Here is a 22,664-nt window from a genome sequence, read left to right as displayed (position 1 = left end):
AGGGTGGTGCCTGCTAGCTCTACTCCTGACCTCCATATGTTTAAAGTATTGGTGGTACCTGGTACAAAAAAAAGCTCTTTCCTAATCCCAATTCCACTAGCACTGATAAGAATTTTGAGAATATTAAAAATCCTCATTGCAAATCTAAGTTGAAAATAAGCAAGAATGTGGAAGAGATCTTACGATTTCTCAGTCGATAGGCAATTTTTTTCCAGGACTGACCCCCCCCCCCCCGATGTTTCCTAATACAGATTAGCTAATTCAGAGTAAGATTTTTGCCAAAACGATTGGGAAATGTTCATTAGTTTTGCCTTTGAACATATCCATGGACATAATATGCAAACTATCTTAATTATATGCAAAGTCGCATTTCAACTTCCAGATGGTAAAAGCATTTCTCATAGAATCTTAAATTTGTTCAGTCCTGTTTACAAGAAAGGATTGTAATCTTTGTATTCATTGTCACTAGACAAAATAAATATTTCAGGAATCTCAATTTTTTATTTCCCCCCTAAATTTTCAAATTTCACATTACAAATTAAACATATTTTATACCATACATTTATTGACTTCCCTCCCTCCCCTTCCAAGGTTCATTTAACTTTCCCACCATTCCTGCATAATTTGAAATATCCATCTAATTCTGTATTCCTATCTTACATCACTTCAACATTTATTATACTGCTGCATGTACTTTAATACTGCCAGTGTTGTCAACTGTACACAATTATTTTAAATATACTCAGCAAAAGATTTCTACTCCTAGGAATCTGAATTTCTAATGTATGGCTATGTGTTGATTCTTCCATCCAGAGGCAGCCTTAATTGGAGCTTTATAAATTACTAAAATTACTAAAAACAACATAAGGAATTTGTTCACTTTTTTCCTCTATAGAGCTTCACAGTCATTCACAGAACTAAAACAGAAACTTGCCCAAGTACTGCAAATCATTTATCATAAGAATATGAAAAGCTGACAGCTCTAACCGACTGTGATTCCATGAGTTTCTTTTCTTCCTCCTCGTTTAAGCATTAGGCACATTGCTGCAGAAAAGATGTCTGATTAGTTCTGCTACTTAAAAAAAAGTTTTATTGTTTTTACAAGAACTGGTTGCTTCACCCCTGCTGAAAAACTTGTTCAGTGTTTCTCATTCTGTTTTGAGCAGTGTGCCTTTTGTTTTGCTTTGTTTTGTTTTGTTTAATTGCAGGGTCCTCTTCTCTCTCTTTCTCACCCCTGCCTTGACCACAATGGCTTAATATCTAAACACAGATTCCAACTTTTCCCAATAGGCCACCGCTAGTTAAAGTTTGTATCAGAATCTGGCTGAAATTTACGGCAAGGTGGCCACCAATTGCCCATAGAAGACCCATGGAATGAACCTGTGTTATGACCCATGACACAACATTGCTCCAGAGGCATTCTGAGGTAGAAATGGTAGCTGCTTCAACCAAGAGAAAGTGTTCTGCCACCGCCACAAGCAGAGGCTGAATGAAGGTGCCAGATTCAAGGCAAATAAAATAAGGTGTTTCTTCATGCAGTGCACTATTGATCTTTGGACTTCAGTGCCACATGGTGCCATGGTGTCCATTGGCCATATAAGGGAATTTGGCTATACAAGGGAATTCATAGAGGAGGTCTATTGATGGCGGCTAGCCATAATGGCTAGATACGTAGAACCTCCAGATTCAGGAGCTGTGTACAGTGCCACTTCCAGGTTTTGGGGGGTCCTTGGATGGCTCACCTTCCATGGATCCCTCTCCCTCAGTCAGTCTACCTTCTCACTGTTGCAAGACCAGGTGGCTCCTCCTACAGTAGGGAGCCTTGGGAGATGCCCATCCATACAAACCCTTGATGCTGGCCCCAGCAGCATGGCTGAATACTAGTTGATGGGGTAGGCACCCAATGGGAATTGACTGTTGCCTTCATGTTGTGCTTGTGGCTGTTTGAAAAGCTGAGCAGTTGTGTTAGCTTTAATGTAAAGCTAAATTCAAAATAGCTGAAGATGACCCAGGCAGCCAGGAACTTCATGTGAAAAATTGTTGCCAGAAACTCCATCTTTCACTGAAGGGTGACTTATCACTCACTGTTCCAGGGTGGCATGAGGAGAGCCAAAGAAATCTCTAGCCTTTGTGTGTATCATCTCTCTGGTCACACAGCTTTGTTGAATTGCAATTTGTATCTCCTGGTAGCATAAAATGGGGCCAAACTGCATGTTACATACAGTTGCCTATAACTCTGTCCTGCTTTTCTGTCTGCACAAAAATACATGGGAACTGCTCACCATGTAACCGTGGAAAATATATCACTCTCTCTTAGCCAAACCTATCATAGCCCTTGTTGTTCTTGTGTAAATGGTGGTACCCTGTTGAGCCCCCGTCTCCAGTTTTGACAGCCAGTCATTTCTGCATGGACTGACTCTCTGGAGAAATAAAGACACTGAAAGCTTCATGTTTGACTAGGTGAATTCATTTAATTTTAAGTCTGGATATTTATTTTAGCTTTACTGAGCAAAAACATTTCCCTTGACAGAAGGCGTTAGTTTCAAGGAATGACTATTGAGCATTTTCATGAGTCCTGTGTTGCTAATCGTTTAAATTCTTGTAGCAAAGGGATCTCAACTGTCCGCTTGTTATTTGGGATGTAACGTTCTGTCCCCTTTGAAATGGATTTAATTGCCTGACATGTGTATGGATATATTTCTTTCATGCTACTTTCATTATTTCAGTGTTAATTATCTTCAGCTTGGATAAAACTTGAGTCCAGTCTAAGCCAAATAGAGGTTGGATATAAATATTGATTCATATATTAAGTCAGAGACTATGCCCTGCTGTTATACAAACCAAGATCTGTAATACAAATGAAGATATCTGGAACACTGTCCCATCAGATGTCAAGAAAATAAACTACCTGACTTTTAGAAGACATCTGAAGGGAAGTTTTGAATGTTTGATGTCATATTGTGTTTTGATTTGTTGGAAGCCACCCAGAGTAGTTAGGAGAATGCAGTCAAATGGACAACATATAAATAAATAATAATAATAATAATAATAATTATTATTATTATTATTATTATTATTATTATTATTTATTTTATTTTGCCTATTTCTGCTAATGTATCTGAGAATCAAAGGTGATTTAAGCTGAATGCTCCAAGGTCATCTAGTGAGCTTCATAACTGAGTGGAAATTTGAACCCTGGCCTCCAAGTTTCTAGTGTGACACTCTTACCACGCTGACTTTTTATGTCAGAGAGGCATAACTTAATCTCCCGAGCCTTCTATCTTTAAGTAAATGTAAACATGGGGGAACTCTGATTTTGAGCACAGACGCGACACACGGTCCTGTTTTCTCTGTTATTTTCCCTCTATCCCAGTCAACTCCAGTGGCGTAGCGTGGGTTGTCAGCACCCGGGGCAAGGCAAGTAATTTGCGCCCCCTAACCCATGGATTTGCGCCCCCTAACCCGTGAATTTGTGCCCCCTAACCCTAACCCCCAGGTGTTGCGCCCGGTGCTGCCGGCCCCCCCTGCACCCCCCACGCTACGCCACTGGTCAACTCTTACTGGTCCCACTAAGGAAAACCTTGGGTTGTATTCAACGTAGTTCTAAAGCTACGGTTCCATCAGCACAAAGATTTTCCTTGTGAGATAAAACCTTCTCCCCTGCCCCTCCCCTCACTTGCCCTCTAAATCTTTTCTGATGTTTTCCCCCATCCCTCTGCAGCAGATTTGGGAATTGCGAGGAGTGGGTCCTATTGTGCCAGCTTATGCTAGAACTGCAGTTCAGCTGAATATGGCACCGCGTACGTAACTCTGTGAAGCAAACAGTTCCTTCAGGTGAAGAGGCCATTTGGACCGGGGGAAATGGCAGTGTGGGGACGTTTAACATATTTTGCACATTCCTTGGCTCCTATGCTGTTAATTTAAATAGTCTAAGATTTGAGCAAGGCCAGCCCTACCATAAGGCAGGTAGCAAGGTGGCTGCCTAGGCAGTTGATTGTGGGCATCGTAAAAGGCTTAGTTCTTTAACTTATTAGTGTTGTGTGTTTTAACTGCTAGGGAGGAGGAAAGTCACTTGTGGGATTTTCTTCTGCAAGTTCCAAATAACTTGACCGGCCCTGACCTTTGTGGGGGATGGCTCCATTTCCTGCTCCACCTCAGTCAGCAAAATGACTTGGGCTTGCCCTGGATGGGGGAGGTGCTTGAGGTGCATAGCTGTCAACTGTCCCTTATTTGGCGGGAAAGTCCCTTATCCCAGCACTGTGTCCCGCTGCTGTCCCTTATTGATGATGTCCCTTAAATTTCCCGGATTTCAAAGGAAGCAGCTCCTCTCCCTCCCTCCCTGCCAGCCAGGGAGGAGGGAGGCTCCAACTGTGTTGCTTGGCTGCGTTGCTTACCCAAGAAGGCGTCTAAGAATGACTGGGGGTGGAGCTTGCATGCCTTGTGCCGATCAAATTGGCCACGTTGTCTGGGGACTCGCCTTTGCTCCAGCGGAGAGGTGACGGTCGTTTTCCTTACTGCATCCCCTTTGCCGGGTTGCTGAGCAGTGGGAACCACTGCTTGAGGCTTCGTTTGGCTGCTGGCTGGGCTTTCTGCCTTTGGCTCGGAGGGACTCAGAAGTTGAACATACCTGTGCTTGGAAAATCCCTTATTTTGGCTGCTTATCCCTTATTTTTGAGGCTGCTGGTCCCTTATTTTCAAATCTGTAAGTTGACAGCTATGTTGAAGTGGGCTGTAGCAGCTATTAGTAAGCAGCCCCCTTTGTACCATTAAAGGCATTGTTTCCCAACTAAAGATGGTTCAGTAATTGATGTGCAGGGTAAGAATACGAGAGTTGCATACCAAAGGCCGTCCTATAAATCAAGTCCTATAACTGAGAAGTGCAGCCCAAAATTGTGATTTAATTTTTTAGTACAGCTTATTATTAAGAATTCTGCCCCCACCCCCTGTACAATGTATTCCATGGAACTGGGGGGGGGGGCTATTGCTTCATGCAACCACATCTCCATGTTTTGTCTGAGTCTGTATATTCACATATTTTGTAGCTCACACTTCCACGTCTTGTCTTGTGCAAAGCCACCATAAAAAATTGCCACCTGCAATTACTCTGCAATTTAGGAGGAAGCGTTTATAAATATTAAAGTTTTTTTAAAAGTTCAGGATGGAAACTATTGGAACAGTTGCACTTCTGTCACTGCTGATGTCATGTGAGATGCATTGTGCTTGTTTCCCAACTGAGATGGAAGAGCAGAAGTTCCTCTTAAATCATCGTGGGTGAAATTCTGAAGCAGGGCAATCTGTGAGATGATGTAGACACAATGCAACACTACACTGATGTATTTGTGACATTGGGCCAGTGCAGGGTGCCTGGAGCAAGCAGATATCCAAGATCTACCAGGACAGAGGAACAAATATTAAAATTCTATAGCTGGTATAAATTAAGTAGAGGCTTGTATCCTGAGAGGTGTGTGTGTTGTATTACGGATGGATTAATAAGCACGTTTATTAATCTGAAGCACGATAAGTATTTCATATTGTGCAGTTGCTATCACCTTTCTACTTAGTACTACTTAGTACAATTCACTGAATGAATAATACATTTCATGATGTGTCACTTTTTTCTTGCTGAGTGTCAGGCTCTCTCATGTGGCAAAGTGAAGAACAATGCAATGGCAATGACTTTTATGTAAAATGTGAAAATGTCTGCTTTGCTGCACTCCGAGATCTTTGAATATGCCACATTTCATCAATCGTCTTCCCAGCCATTAATTGCAAGACTTTTCATCATTATAATGCTGGTGAATGAACAAGGCGATATATGGTCCCTCTTTGAATATCGGAACTTTTAGGATTGGGCAAACTACAAAATGAAATAAATTGATGATCTGTTGTTACTGTACATTCTGACTTGTGCCAATTTACAGGACATATTGTCTGTTTCTTCAGTGGCTAATGCCAGAGTATTTCTCATGAAAACACCTTATTCACTTAATTCTTTCTTAGTTGGCAAGCTTAGCAATACTTTTGCAATTATTTGCAAAACTTCAGGCACCAGTGGGAATAGTGCAGCTTCTTAAATTGCTATCAGCTATGAAGCAAACACATGATTAGCACACTCATTATCTGTGAGGGGTGCTGTTTTTGGAGCTGGAACCACTAATTGAAAGAAAGTTTTGACTGAAGGAGCATGGGGATATTTGACCCTTGCTTTCAATGAGCTTTCAAAAATGGACATATAACATCTTGCAGGAATTGAAACAAACTCTAACAATGAAATGCCAATATTGGTGTTTGCTTCTGTGTATCTGATTATATACTTTTGTACTAAATAGTGTCTAGTACCATGCCTCATCAGAACAAATTATTTCAGATTTGATCTGTGCAAGTTTTGTTTATTTAAAAGGCAGTTAATATGATTTGTCTTTGCAGAGGTTACATGTAGTTTCATGTTCTTAAATGCAGTAAATAAGGAAACAATAATTTGTTGCAAAGCTCATGGTGTGCCCATGAAGAACTTTGTATTCATAGTTCCTTATATCAAGATAGACATGCACATTTTCTTTTATTTATCTCTGAAATTGGAAAAAGAACTGACAAGGTACAGTGTTTTGCAATCACATTATCCTTTTCCTTTATTGTGCTTTTGAAGTAAATAAGACTTCTGAGAGGTCTGCTACATGTAAATTAGCATTATTTATCACTTAAACATTATGTTGTCATGTGTAAGGCTTATGCTTTTAACAGAAATAAAAGCAATATTACGACTGCACAAATAATAGGGGAGAAAATGAGCTCAGACAGCTCACAAATGTTCAATTTTTACATACATTATTGTTTTTTGTGGTTTTTTCATGCACTCTGAATTTCCCAAACAATGATATTACTCTGCCTTATTAGTTTTGAGAAAGGGCACATCCACAGATAAATATTCATGTTTCCTACACAGTGTGATCTAGTAGACTGTGCTTACTGATTCTCATTTATTCTATACAGGCGCCATCATCACCTTCTTCACCCATAGCTAATGAACCAAAATATGAGAAGCGCTGGCTGGACACCTTATCAGTTCCTCTGTCGATGGCCCGAATCTCGAGGTACAAAGCTGGAACAAATAAATTAAGGTTTGTAATCTGAAAAAGAGTTAGGTTACACGATTTGCATCCTGCTCCTCGCAGCCAAGGCACTGGCTGCTTAAAAATGCATGGAAGAGGTCTGTGGGCTGTATTCAACTAACATTTACTCCTATTGGAATCAGTGGACCTAAGTTAGTCACGGCCATTAATTTCAGTGGGTCTACTCTTGAGTAAAAGTCGGTTGACTACAACCCTATGGGACATTTTTCTCTCAACAGTCATAATATGTAACGAAAACAATATTCCAACAATTGATTCCAAGCTCACCAAGAAAAAGAAGCCGGGCTGATGGCTTGTAAGCATGGGGGAAATCCAGCTGGAGTTGATTTGTTTCTTTGTTTACATTTATGATCCTGCCACTTACTCTCAAAGCTCAGGGCAGGTAACAATTATGACCAGACTAAAACCGGCAAACTGTAAATGAGAGCTTGAAGTCCCACCTCTACCCAATTTAATCATCACTCTCCCACAACCCAAACCTTAAATGTCCATTTGTTTCTCTGCAACGGCATCATATCCCGGAATCCCTTTGGAATCTGCGATGAACCAGAAGGTGGGCAAGCTTTCATAATAATAATATAATAATAATTTATTATTTGTACCCCGCCCATCTGGCTGGGTTTCCCCAGCCACTCTGGGCGGCTTCGAACAGAGATTAAACATACATTAAAACATCAATCATTAAAAACTTCCCTAAACAGGGCTGCCTTCACATGTCTTCTAAACGTCAGGTAGTTGTTTATCTCTTTGACATCTGATGGGAGGGCGTTCCACAGGGACGTTCATCACGTCCCTTTATTTGTGATATGGGGACTCCCAACTCAGACTGTTACCTTAGCATCAGAGGAAGAATTCCTCATAAAGTACTATCTGGAGTTTCTGGCACTATCTCCAAAATCTTTTACAATCTTCCTTCAGTGATTGACTTTGTTTACATTTGTTGGCTCACAATGTAAAGAAGTCCCTCTGGCTTAAACTCTTTCGTAGCCCCCCTCCAACACACACAAACACATTCATTTTCCCTGTATTCCCCTCCTACTTAATAACGAACCCTTTCAACATTCCTATGAGGAAAAGTTGCAGCATTGGGGGCTTTTTAGTGGAGAGAAAAGGTAGATAAGGGCAGCAGAAGTGTATAAAATTATGCACGGCATAATAGGTGATAGCTCCCATGTGTTATGAATTATTTTGAGGGAAAAGAAGGGGAGGGGAAGCATTGTTTATAAAGTGCAAGGAATATTTATGGAGGTTAATGAAAATGCAATCCTAACCCCTGGCCAGCAGCAGCATTGCTTATTGGAACAGAGAAGCCAACATGGAATTCACAGTCCTGGCATTTGCATTCTCCAGAAGCTTGTGGGCGGGGGGGGGGGGGAATGCCCCTTCACTGCACTGAGAGGTTGTGTTTGCCATCTTTTAACACTGAAAGCACACACAAAACAGCCGCAAATAAAGCTTTTCTTGCTGTCTCTCTACATTAGGCAGTGAGCAAGCAACGTAAAATGACCCTACTAGTCTTAGTCATTTTTCTCATTCTGATGCCTGAGATAGTGATCTATTTTTTGGCATTCTTGCTATCTCATTCTAAATAATCTTTTATTTTCTTCAAATATTCCTGACAGGTTCCAGATTTCTGCACACAATACAGATTGCTTGTCGTAAGGTTATAGCCTTATCTGATCCCCGGTGCTCCTCCATCTCTGTTGTTCACCTTAATCTTTTCTATAAACTTACATCTTGTCAGTATCTTTGACACCATTGATTATAACATCGTACTGAACTTTCAGGACTTGTTTCTCACTGATAGGCATTATGCTGCTGAGAAGCACGTATTGTTTCTCGGACATTTGTTCAGCTAATGGGAAGATACCAGTGCATTTTTAAAGTGAACGAAACACATTATTAATTCCATGCTGTTCTTTACACATGCACACACACACCCACACACATATATTTACACCATCTATATAAACTTTGGGTGATATCCATTGGGTGCTTGTCCCTTGATTTAAATGAGCTGATCTGGTATAGGAAGGGAATACTTTGCAGTTTCTGCTTTTCTTTTGCAATGTAACTGAGCTGCATCCATTATGGTGAGATACCAGAAAGACAAAAAAAAAACCTTAAAGAACTTAGGACCCTCTGCAGAATCCTATGGCCAAATCCCATATATGGCAAGGAAAAAGCACAGCTTTTGGGTCTAGTAAAAGCATAAAGAGAAGTCCATGCCCCCCCCCTTTATGGTATCTGCCTGAGGAAGATCTCTGCAAGAAAGAAGCCAGGATAGCAGCCCCCACTGCAACAGGAGGAGCATTGCTAATGAGTGATATGCCAACTCGATGCACCCTCAGTCCACCTAGTCAGAGAAGCATTGAGACTTTCTGCCCCAGTGGTGCCTTCTGGGGAAAAAACACTGGAGACTTTCTATAAGCCAATGTCCTGCAGGGAAGATCCTGTTCAAGAAAGTCTCCTGCAGCTCTGCCTCCTCTCCTAACAACCCGTTCCTCCGTAAAAGTACCAGCTGAAATGAATTATGCAGCAGGAGAGCTTACCCTAACTAGACTGTCTGTACACAGCCTTTGCACATCACTGAAGGGCTGCTTCCATGATAACTGACCTTGCATGTGTGATTTACGAATTCTGCAGCCCACAGCTCTCTCTCCTGCGACTTTATCACACGATAAACCAGAGAGGAAGTGAAGCATAGTAAAGTGAAACTATAAATAGCAGCAATTATGCTGAAGTAATGAATGTGTGACCAAGCAAAGGTATAATTTCCTTTGTCGTTATTCATGTTATTTTACTACAGGACAAAAAGGCATTTGAGTTAAGTGCAATTTTTGCGATGATCTACCTAGAAATCAGCATGAAATAAAACAATATCCATCATTATGTACTGTTACTAAGCACAGGAATTTGTACACTTACCCATGTGCAAGTGCAGCGTTACACTTTTAGTTAGCTGTATTCCTAATTGCCATGACTATTAAGCCTGGCTTAGCTTGTTGTCCAAAGGTGGGATCACAGTTAACCTTTCTCCTGCTTAACCATGGTCTATAGCCAGAGAACAAGCATTGGCTACAGACCATAGAATCATAGTTGGAAGGGACCCTAAGGATCATCTAGTCTAACTGCCTGCAATGCAGGAATATGAAGCTGTCCCACATAGGGATCGAACCTGCAACCTTGACATTATCAGCACCATGCTCTAACCAACTGAGCTATCCTGGTTAAGGAGAAGAGAGCTTAACCACAGTCCTAGGTTTGGGTGACACACTACGTCAAAACTTGGCTTAGCTGCCCCACAGTGTACTAAACTGAATGGGTAGGAACAAAGCAAATGTCAGCCTCTTTTTGAGAACCAGTGTATTCACATGGTCCCAGTAAGCCACACTTTGGGCTTGGCCACTATGAACGCTTTTTTTTTTTTTTTTTTTAGATATCAAAAGACAATATTTCTAGAAGGTGATTGGGTCCATGTTGGCCGTACTATGCCTGACTGATCTAATATCAGTAGTAATAGTAGTAGTTACATCTGGATTTTACAGGATGTGTGTTTTAGCATTGATATACAATAGTAATCTAAATCCGCTGTACAGTGGTACCTCGCAAGACGAATGCCTCGCAAGACAAAAAACTCGCTAGACGAAAGGTTTTTTCATTTTCGATTTGCCTCGCAAGACGAATTCCCCTATGGGCATGCTTCGCAAGACGAAAACGTCTCGCGACTTTGTTAAACCGTTAAAACCGTGCTTCGCAAGACGAAAAATTCTCTAGATGACAAAACTTGCGGAACGAATTAATTTCGTCTTGCAAGGCACCACTGTATGCTTGTTATTCTGATTCATGTTTGTTTGTTTTTGTTTTTCTTTTACCCTCATTCAAGTAGAAAGTTTAATGTCTCACACAGTAGATGCAACTCCTTTTAAAACGAAAAACAGTTCAGGTGCTAAAATAATCTACACCAAACATAATACAGCAAGGACAACAAATTAAATGCAGAGAAAGTAGATGATTTAGGGGAAGTATGACTTTAGGGGTAATGGAACGTATGGCAAGTATTTGGGCAAAATAGGAAATGATCACTAAGGTCACTAAGCAGATTTGAGCACATTGTGTGCAATGGTACTTACTTCTTCCTTCCCCCTTTCAGCCCCCCTATCCATCCCTACAATCTGCTTCAGAAACTTGGGGCACCCTATAGAGCAGTGAAGGGACAGAAGAAGGGGCAGGAGGGAGGAAAAGAAAGGGAAGTTTCATCATACCCCGTTATGAGGATTTCACTGGAGTACACCCTTGTACAATGTGGGCCATAGGCTTTGCATTAACCAAAGTGTAGAGGGAACTCAGTAAAGCTGCCTCCTTCTGATAAGGATGCAGAAGAAACAACTTTCCCGAGCCCACGCTTAGTAGAATATTTGTCCAGCAAAATATTGCAGACTGAAACTTAACAAGAGGTTCGTACAAAAATGCATAGTGTTGATCAGCGCAGGGGAATCTTTTTCAGTCTATGGGGCACATTAGCTATTTGAGAACCTCCTGGTGGGGAAGACAAGGTGGTAATGGGGGTGGGTTGGGGCAACAGATGAGGCTCTTTCCTTTGTACTTGGCTACTTCGCAGCTGTACAACAACCAGAAGTGTCCAAAAGTATACATATTTCCAACCCCTATTCATGTAAGAAGCAAGAGGCATTATGACAGTTCCTCTATTCATCCCAGCCAAGGAATAACACTAGAAGAGGGTAAAGAGAGCAGGAGGGATGACTTGGAGAGGGAGAATAGCCCAGTGATATTGCCAAGGGCAGAACTGGATTGCTGCATTTGGCTCCCAGGCCTGACAATGCATTTTATAACACTTCTTCCAATGGTGGCTTATTTCTATCATGCAAGCAGAAAGTGCTCAGCCTAAAAACTCTGAACTTACCGTTAGCAACTTGCCTTTCTTTGTCCTTTTCTAACAATGCAGGTATGTTTCTACACGCCTTTTCCCTTTCTTTTCATGTTCTATCAATTGATACAATAAAGTGCTAGCTTAACGAAAACTAACTTCAAAGCGAGAATAATGGTTGCAAAGGATATTAGGGTAGAGCACATACAAACAATTACCATTTTGAAAAGCAGGCTTTGAAACAAATTATACGAGGCATGTTTTGATCTTAGCAACTTCATAGTACCAAGGTTTAATCTGCCAATTAATGTGCTGTTTTTCATGTTCTTTCTGTGGAATAAACTGAATTTTTTCATACTGACCTGCATCTCAAAGACCTTAGATGTTTGCTTCACTTCTCCAGTTATCGTAAAGCTGAAACCTGACATTTTAAGATATGTATCTGGGCAGTAAACAGTCCTCTTGCAAGATCATGCAACAGCTCTTCTTATTACAAAATTTGTGATTTGTGATTTCTCTTTGGCTAAACTGTGGAAATTCTTGTACCTGGACTAATGTAACATTAGCTCTGAGGCAAATCAATATTGCCTGGCCTGATTTTGTAAGAAATTTTGCCATAGCACAGCATTGGGTCTCTTGTTTCCTTACTTTGACCCTGAATTTCCTTGCGGCATTTTACTGTTTTAAGTTGCATATGGACCATTTAATCAAAGCACCCAAGCTTGCTTACATGTTTGCTCAAAGTAAACGAATGAGCACTTTCATTACATGAATAAAACAAGCCAAAGTTAGAGTTAATGTTAAATATTGACTACAACCGTGGTCAAGAACTCAAGGCCTGATGATAAACTATTTGAGAATTCAGCAGTTCCCAGCATAATTTGTTGAGAAAGAAGTCAGATATGTACAGTGGTACCTCGGGTTACATACGCTTCAGGTTACATATGCTTTAGGTTACAGACTCCTCTAACCCAGAAATATTACCTCGGGTTAATAACTTTGCTTCAGGAACAGAAATCGTGCTCCGGCGGCAAGGAGGCAGCAGGAGGCCCCATTAGCTAAAGTGGTGCTTCAGGTTAAGAACAGTTTCAGGTTAAGAACAGACCTCCAGAACAAATGAAGTTCTTAATCCAAAGTACCACTGTATTCTCATCAATGAAATTTAAGATACCAAGGAATGTTCTGATGAGAAAATATATATTGAACCTCTTTGGACAACAAGATAATGCTGATACTGTTATATCTGAGGGCTTTTAAGTATATTAGTGTCAAAATTTTGTTGTTTATTGGAATTGCCCAGTTCCTGCTTTACATGGGATGGTAATACCCTTTGCAAAAGACATAATTTGTATTTGTTTAATTTATTTGGTGTCCTTTGGTCCAAGATATGGTTGTATCTTCAAGGAACATTATGACCGTTGTGATCATATTTCTTAAAAAACCCAAACACACCATAAGGACCAAGCTGGATTAAATCAAGAATCCTGTTTGGAATGCTTCTTTAAGCTTTACAAGCTAGGGCATGAGGGTAATAGCTATTTGCTATAACTTCCCTCCAACACCTGGCATTAAATTGTGCACTGCCTCTGAAAAATGGGCTGCATTTAGCTGCTGGTGGTAATAGCTTTTCCTAGAAATAACATCTTTGAATTGTTCTCAAGTTCTCTGGCTGGATCTTTCACAAGTTTAGAGTATGGTAATGAGAACAGGAAATAATATGATTATAATTGGCAGATGGAAGAGCGGAAGTAGCTCCTTTTCTCTTTTTGTTTTTCTTCTTATTTGGTTTTTGATAGTTTTTTACTAATATTAAATTATATTATTATATGGATGATAAAAAGATTCAAACAGAGAGAAAACATTGATAGAAGATATTTTTGTGGCAGATAGAATAGAGTTGTTGTTTTTCCTGAATGTGAGGCTGAGAAGGATGGGAGCTGTCTCAGGTGGGAGCTGGGAAGACATAGATCTCTTTGTGAATTGAAGATTAAGATAGAAGGCTGATAGAATATAAAATTTAGTGTTTGTTTGGGTGTGGGTTTTGTTTTTGCTTTGTTTTTGCTTTTCTTCTTTTCCTTTCCTTTCCTTTCCTTGTTATTATTTTGCTCTCTTTAGATATTGGCTTTGTTTGATTTGTTGATTTGATTTTTTTTTAAGACAAAATAATTATCACTCATATTTTCTCCTTTAGTCCACTTTGATCCTTTGGACATTCACTTAACTAACAGGGGAAATGATTCTCCCTTTGACAGCCAACATGATGCAGCTGTTTCAAGTTCTTGCTCAGCTCATGCAATCTTTCTTAAACTAAGAAGTACCTGAAGAAGTGTGCATGCACACAAAAGCTTATACCCATAACAAACTTACTGTATTTTTCGCTCGATAACACGCACCCGACCATAACACGCATGTAGTTTTTAGAGGAGGAAAACAAGAAAAAAAATATTCTACACGAAACAGTGGATGTATGATTTTTGTGGTTCAAGCTGTGGCCACAGACATGTGATCTGATGGTGAGTTTGGGGTAGCCCAATGCAAAAATCCTGAGGACCCATGTGGATCCATGTTTGTAACCACGTTTTTTGCACCACTGCGGCCCCAGGCAACAGTGGGTGCGTGATTTTTTTGGTGCAAACTGTAGCCATGGACATGCTATGTGATCTGATGGTGAATTTGGGGTGACCCAGTGCAAAAATCCTGCGGATCCATGTGGATCTGTGCTTTGTAACCACGTTTTAAGTGGGGAGGGAAGGAAAAGCACTCAAGGGACAAGGAGCATGTGTGGAGCAAGCTCTGCTTCTCTCCCTCCTCCCCCCCCCCTTAGCAAGCTGAAAAACTTTGCTGGAGGGACAGAGAGCCTGCTTGCTTTAAAGGGGCCTACCAGGCAGGAGCCGCTTACACGAGTGTAAGCGGCTCCTGTCCGGTAGGCTCCTTTAAAGCAAGCAGGTTCTGCTTCTCTCCCTCCTCCCCCTCCCCCCCCGCCCCCGCCCTTAGCGAGCTGAAAATCTTTCCTGCTATTTCCAGCAAAGCGGGAGAAGAGCCGCTGAGTGGGGACGAGAGAGATACAGAGAGCCTGCTTGCTTTAAAGGAGCCAACCGGACAGGAGCCGCTTACACTCGTGTAAGCGGCTCCCCCACCCCGCTTTGCTCCTTTAAAGAAGCAGGCACTCTGTCCCTCTCTCCTCCCCACTCAGCGGCTCTTCTCCCGCTGGAGACCACGGAGGAGGGAAGCATTCGCTCCGTAACACGCACAGACATTTCCCCTTACTTTCTAGGAGGAAAAAAATGCGTGTAATGGAGCAAAAACTATGGTAGTTGGTCTCTAAGATGCTACTGGACAATTTTTAATTTATTTCAACGGCGTCAGACCAACACGGCTACCTACCTGTTTCTTCAACTCAGTTACTCTTGCCCAGTGCTATCTTTCTAGAAAAAGAGGTGCTGGAACTCACCATGAACACCTCCCTTGTTCTCTTATAATGACAATGGCGCCCACCTGAAAGGTGCCACCAGCTGAGTTGTGGCTGGGGGGGGGAGTCCTGCTGCTACAGGATTCTTATCCAGGTTAAGTTACATTAAAATATTCTGCAACCCATTCCAATATTTTCGCGATATGACAGAAATTGAACTGATACAGATGTTTTCCTTGGTCATGGGTTTTAAAAGTATATGGCTAAAAACAACATAGGTGCCAATAAACGGCCAATGCACTATACACACAACAGTGGTGTGCAGTGACATTTTTGTAGGGGAACAGTTAGGGCCAGAAGCATTAGCTTGCAAAAGCACTTCCTGGGCTTTGAGGAGATGCCAGGGCTCTGACAGGAAGCTGGAGCCCTCTTGCTTCCTTCCAAAAGCCGGGCAGGCTTTGGGAAGATGGTGGGAGGGCTCTTGGACCCATCAGAGCATCACACCTCCCTCCCTAAGCCGGGCAGAAGCTTCCTGAGCTTTGGGAAGGTGGTGACAGGGAAACATTTAGGGGACTAGTCTAGTCCCCATAGCCCAGTGACCACATGCCACACTGGCCACTAATGAAAAATAAAATGGGGGGGGTTACTAGTACACTACCCTACGGAGAGTGAAGAGTGCTAAAGCCTAGCTCTGAACTGAACTGTAACCACTGTGCATAAATATAGGTCACATTCAAATGGACTTGGGTTCTGTAAGCTTACAGTTCTATTCTAGAAATGGTGCTAAGAACAAACCCTTGAAAGTCAGGCCTCGGATCAGATGATTGACCTGAATGTTAATTATTTAAAATCTCACATAGAGCCGTAACAAAAATACAGAAATCCTTATTTCATTTTAATTAATGGTATCGGTGAGTGAATTGTGAAGATGCCCAGTGTCCCTTTTGGAATTATCATTGTGAGTACTGATGTAGTCTAACTTTTCAATGGCATTTTCCTTAGCGCAGTAGGAATATGGGGAAGGAGAAGAAGAAGAAGAAGTCTTGCATAGTAACTCACCCTAATGCAATTTATTTAATTCCTTGTTGGCATGCTGCATTTATCTTAATGATAGCTTTACTACCAGCTTGATAGGTCACTGATTTTAGTATGAAGATATAGCACCTTTCTCTTGGTATTTCCTGACCCATAAAATGACTAGCCAGGCCCAGATCCAGTTCAGAATTACCAGGCTGCCCAGCCATTTTACTGTCAGTTCAGATAAATTCTGATTCCATGCCCCAAGGTACCCTGTGGTGTGAACTGTACTAATATGCTTCACTTAAACACAGTAGGCCTCCTGCTCTTTATAGTTAAATTATGAAAGAACAATTACCTGCTGAAGGCTTTCATTTATCCAAGCTATCTGCATGTCTGAATCCCATACATAATGGCTAGTCAGTTTACATATGAATAGTGCCACACTCACTCATGAAGCATAGAAAAATTTGCACGGGCATGTGCATACATGCAAAAGCTTCTCAAGATTGCAAGACACTAATTATAATTATATTATTTTCTCTTATTTTAAAAGCACAAGATTGTAGCCTTGGTCCACCATGCACAATAGCTCAAGATGCCCCAAGCTTATGATTCATGCATCAGCTTGGCCTTCACCTCTGTTCATATATCAGGCAGTTTGACATGACCATATCAGATAGAACGTGAGCCATGGGTACGGGAGCTGGCTTGTGCTTGAGCTGGAGGCCATGCAGTTTCTCTGCTTCATCTCCTTTTTTAGCTATTTCTGGAAGTACATTTTCTTGCCAACACTGCTCTGAACAACTTGCCACTCAATCTTCATTTGCCACTCAGCCCACTTTTGCAAACCTTTCCACACACACGATCTGGTTACACAGATGTGTAATCCAAACAGATTGATTCTTTCATATACTAGTCATAATCTGTCTAAGTAATCTACCTGTTATTATCTCAACGGCCCTTTGATTTGCAATGTAAGGATAAACTGTTACTTTCAACCCCATATTACAGGTGAAACAACTGAGGCTGTAAGACAGCAGGTTGACAAAGCCCAGGCCACCAAGGGGAGTGTGTAGTGGAGCTGAGATCTGAAGCTGCAAAGGCTGAACACAAACATTATGCTCTCAACCACCACGCTAAATTATATCACGTGATCCTCCGGCTCATCTGCACGGAGCACTACAACTGATGTGATGCAGCTCTGAGTTATCTGTCTGTGTTAAAATTAGTTTGAAAACAGAAATACTACATAATAATAATAATAATAATAATAATAATAATAATGCTCAAATCCTGTACCTATCTCTCTACCTTGCACTGTAGTTCTGCTGTTTTGATATCTTCATCCCTACCCCCCATCCCACCCCACTCACCATTTATAGTACATGAGGACTAATTTGCAGAGACACCATAAGAAGTAAGGACTAATGGCTGGTATAGCATCCTTGATGGTGTATATATATTTCTTCTTGCTGCAGATCTAATGCATTTGAAGTACTGGCACTCGATGGAGTTAGCACTGGGATACTTCAGTATTGTTCAACCCAAGAGAGTGTTGACTGGCTGAGAGCATTATCAACTAACATCAATGATTTGACACTACAAAATGTATGTTGCTTCCTAGATACTTTCCCCCCTATTTTTTTGTTGTTTGGGTTTTGTTTTTGTTTTTGTTTTTCCTTAGCAATTCAGAATGATTTTTTTCCCACCTGCCAGAGATCAGTGTAATATATTGTTATGTGTTTAAAAAGACATTGATTTCAGGGAGGAAAGGGGGAGAGAAAAGGCACACCTTGTCAAATTTGATGATGCCTTGCAAACTCTCCAAACATTCATTGTGATCAGTCACATTTTATAAAAGGGAGAATTAGAAAATTACAGCCTTTTACATTCCAGGAGGGGTGGTGGTCACAGAGTATATCAGTAAGGGCCTGCCTTAAGCTTTGCAGTGCCATTAGTCCTGGGAGCTGCTGCTTTCACTTCTCACATGAATATTTTTTAAATAACAAGGTGAAACGCTTGTAGATTTATGGATGTATACTTTTGTAACCTCTGTCCCTATACTCTCTCATGTACTTAGCTTGCTCACTGATACTTTCATGAGCATTCATATTTAGGTCCCTAAACAACATACAGTATTTCATTATTCAAAACCTTTTAAAAAAAATGCTTCAATCGGCCACTTTTATTTTGAAGAAAAAACAACAACCATGGGACTCTTTTTCTGGTATGTGCTCCCGATCCAGATCAAGATACCATGCCAATGTCCTGCTGGTAAGCCACCCCATCTTTACCTGCTAATTCCCGTCTATGACCACACCTCTAGAAGCAAAAAAGAAAAGAAAGGAACAGAAATAGTAGTCGGGAGGGGGGCATGGTTCCCTTACCCAAATTGCAAGCATGTTTCAGATAAGGCCTCATGGTTTCTTCCCCACCCCCACCAATTAGAAGTGTGGATAATTTAACATGTACTTTAGTCGACATAAATGCATGACATTCATAGGCATCATCTAGCACTGTGAGAGTGTGGCCTTCATCTGCTTAACCCTTTCCCACAAACAACCCACAGTCCACCTGTCCCTAAGGACCGCTGTGTCAACAGCTTAAAAAATATCTGATTAACTGGAATGTTCACATAGCTATAGATGCATTCATGTCAATAAACAAAAGTCACAGCCAATCACTATAGAGGTTTCAAAACTGCAACTTCTGCTGACTTCAGGTCTCCTCCTTCAGTTGAAAATACTGATTTTGCAGGTAAAGGTGCAAAACCACTATTTTTCTGAGAATCTATGGATTGAATCCAGACTTTGTCTTCCATGGATAGAAAGGCTCCTTCCATCCTCAGAAGGCTTTTTACCTGGCAGAGTGATCCGCTTAGAGCAAGACTTTACTCCTGTTGATAGATATAGGGTCAGACCGCACCTAACATACTGTGTCCTTCTTCTGGGCACCACAATGTAAGAAGGATACTGACAAGCTAGAACATGTTCAGAGCAGGACAACCAAGATGATCAAGGGTCTGGAAACCAAGCCTTATGAGGAATGGATGAGGGAGTTGGGTATGTTTAGCCTGGATAAGTGGAGGCTGAGAGGAAATATGAAAGCCATATTCAAATATCTAAAATCCTGTGACATGGAAGATGGAGCAAGTTTGTTTTCTCCTGCTCGAGAGATTAGAACCTGAACCCAGTGGCTTCACGTTACAAGAAAGGAGATTCTAACTAAAGATCAGGAAGAACTTTCTGATGAAACAGACTCCCACGAGAAATGGTGGACTCTCTTTCCTTGGAGGTTTATAAGCAGAGGTTGGGTGGCCATCTGCCATGCATGATCTAGTTGAGATAATTGTATTGCAGGAGTTTGGACTAGGTGACTCTTAGAATACCTTCCAACTCTGCCATTCCATGACTTTTGAAGATCCCCTTTCCCCTGAAGCTCCCATTCACACTGTTCCAGAAGGTCCCCCAATGCGCCAAAATAATGTTGCAGTAATGTGGCAGGAGTAGTGGAGAAGGAGCATAAGGGACTTCCCTTTCTGATCTAGCAGGAGTAAAGTCTGGATGTAACCAAGTGTTTTATGAGCTTTAACTTGATACCTCTTTCATTCTCGTGAAATCTTAGCTAGTGCCCTAAAAGATGATTGCATTGATTTCACACAGCTCTATATAGATTTTGACTTTCACCTTCTGGTTTCACAGAATCTGATATCAACTTAGTTTATTTGATTTTCTCTCAAATAAACAGTAAGCAGAGAGACTTTATAAAGAAAAGACTGTTCCAGGTGTTGCTAACATCTGCTGAGTTTCATGGTGCAAACACACATGGCAGGGGGGGCGTTGTGTGCAGTCTGCTACTAACATTTGTGGAAGGACGTGGCATGGTCCACGGTGCATCTTGTGATCTGTCATTGTAGTGACTACAGATAGGGGAGGATTTAATTCACTCTACAATACAATACAAAGTTCCCTGTTTCTCACCTTCTGGACTTACCTCCTGGGTCTGGATACGATTGATTGATTGATTGATTGATTGATTGATTGGATTGGGTTTCCCTGCTACTTTTCATTCAAATGACTCTCAAAGCAGCTTGCAAACAATAACAATAACAGTACAGGACATAACATCACAAATACAGTATAAATCATATAAAATAACAAACCATGAATAAGACAATTGCAATCTTTAAAACACTAATAATAATAATAATAAATTTTATTTATATCCCGCCCTCCCCAGCCGAAGCCGGGCTCAGGGCGGCTAACAACAATAAAACAGTACAAAGGTACAACATAAACAACATTCTAAAATCATTCATTATAAAAATTAATACATTATAAAAATTAAAAAACAGCATCTAAAAAATAAGCTAAACATCACAATGTTTGTATTATATAATTAATACAAGCAAAAGTCTTATATAATTAACAAATCTATACGGCATTCATAATATAAAAAACAATGTCTAGAACATTAACAAAATAGCAACTAAATAGAAAAAAAAAAACTAAGTGCTGTTAAGGTCATGCAGACAATCTCCACGCTCCCATGACTCATCATCTTTCACTCTTTTAAGTTCAATAAAATACAGTGGTACCTCGGTTTACGAACTTAATCCGTTCCGGAAGTCCGTTCTTAAACCAAAGCCATTCTTAAACCGAGGCATGCTTTCCCTAATGAGGCCTCCTGCCGCTGGTGCCCTTCTACTGTTCGGCTTCCGTTCATAGAACGAGGTAAAGTTCGCAAACCGGGACACTACTTCCTGTTTTGCGGAGTTCATATACCAAATAGTTCTTAAAAAGAGGTACCACTGTACACATAATGCCCAGTGTTAAGCCAGCTCAGTCAGATGTTGTGCCAACTGGAGTCCTATGGTAGTGGGCCATGGTAAGGCTCCTGGGCCTACTTCCAGTGGCAAGATGGATATTAAGTCCAGGTAGTCTGCCCAGTCACCACTGATTAGGAAGTTACACACATCAGTCTTGATAATCAGGATGTCCATTTCCCACTCGAAGTCCAAGATGAGCCTGTACCTCCTGGTTCGCAAGTTGTGGCTGCACTTAGTGCAGAGGCTGGCTCGGAGGTACAGCAGCACTTCCACGCTCAGGACACTTGCTGTCCTGCAGCCCATCCACCAGAAGTGGTTCCAACGTCTTCAACATGGTGGTGGAGGAGGCAGGGCGGCTACTCGAGTCCACCAGGCAAGAGGGAGAGGCCAAGATAAAGATGCTGAGGGAGCATCAGCAGGATCCTGATGGCCTGGATGAGCTCATAGCCAGGGACTTGGGGTTGTGCCTTGGTCTTGGCATCCGGGCCACTTTTCTCACATGGATCCATAATGGGAAGGGAAAGCCTTAAGCCTCATTCCTTTGCACCTTGATCCCAATCCCACCAGTCTCCAGGGGCATCTGTTATGACCTCTTCTCCCTGCTCCTTTTTCTTTTCTTTTTTAAAATTTTTTTGAAAAGTTGTTATTGTTAAAATAATTCAGCATTAATACATACATATTACGAATACCTACACTCAGTCCCACAGATAATTCCTTTCCCCATCACCATCCACCACCCCTCACCCCACCTGTTTTAGACTTCTAATCTACTCGATTGCAATTTCTTTCCACTTCTATTGCTTTCTTTCACACACCTTTAACCTAATTTCATACTTCTTTTTCTATTACACATTGTTATCCATTTTATTTAGTATTTCAGTATTTAAAACGGAACTTGTTTATTCTAATAGGAGTTCTGATTTTTCAATATGGTTTTGCAAGTATCCTTTAAACACCTTCCAGTCCCTGTCTATCTTCTCTTTTGAGATCCTTCCAATTTCTCCCATTGTTTTGGATATATTGTAGTACTCCAATAATTTGGCAAGCCACTCCCTGCTCTTTTTTCAGCTCTTCTGGCTTCAGGTTGAGCTCCACACTGAACATGGAAGGTACACAAATGAGACCACATATCTATGAACTTTTTCCACAGCACTGCTTGCGTACAATTTAGCTTGTATCTAACTGAGTTATGCCCAGAGAAGTCATGCCCATTAATATAAGTATATCTGCTCTGAATGTGACTAAAATTAGATGCAAACCCCTTGCATTTTTATGAAGGTGTCAGAAGAGCTGCATGTAGAAATCACAGTGTTTGCTGAGCTAGTTGAAAATGTGTCTAAAAGTGGTGGTGCAATTTGATGTGCTGTCCCTTCCTGCGTAATTTCATAG

General features: G+C 41.1%; 1 protein-coding gene across 4 annotated transcripts in view; it reads left to right on the top strand.

Moving 5' to 3' along the window:
• Window positions 1-22,664, top strand: part of SNTG2 (syntrophin gamma 2) — a 229,470-nt gene that overhangs the window by 161,518 nt on the left and 45,288 nt on the right. For all 4 annotated transcript variants that reach the window (XM_082215564.1, XM_082215563.1, XM_082215562.1 and 1 more), the window contains exons 9-10: window positions 6,991-7,118; window positions 17,926-18,055. In XM_082215564.1, the coding sequence (XP_082071690.1) occupies window positions 6,991-7,118; window positions 17,926-18,055 (258 nt within the window). The remainder of the gene's footprint in view (window positions 1-6,990; window positions 7,119-17,925; window positions 18,056-22,664) is intronic.

Source organism: Podarcis vaucheri (assembly GCF_965113315.1).
Source record: "Podarcis vaucheri genome assembly, chromosome: 3".
In the NCBI taxonomy this organism is placed as follows: domain Eukaryota; kingdom Metazoa; phylum Chordata; class Lepidosauria; order Squamata; family Lacertidae; genus Podarcis; species Podarcis vaucheri.
The sequence above is the reverse complement of the archived record's forward strand: the minus strand, read 5'-3'. Positions and strand labels throughout refer to the sequence as shown.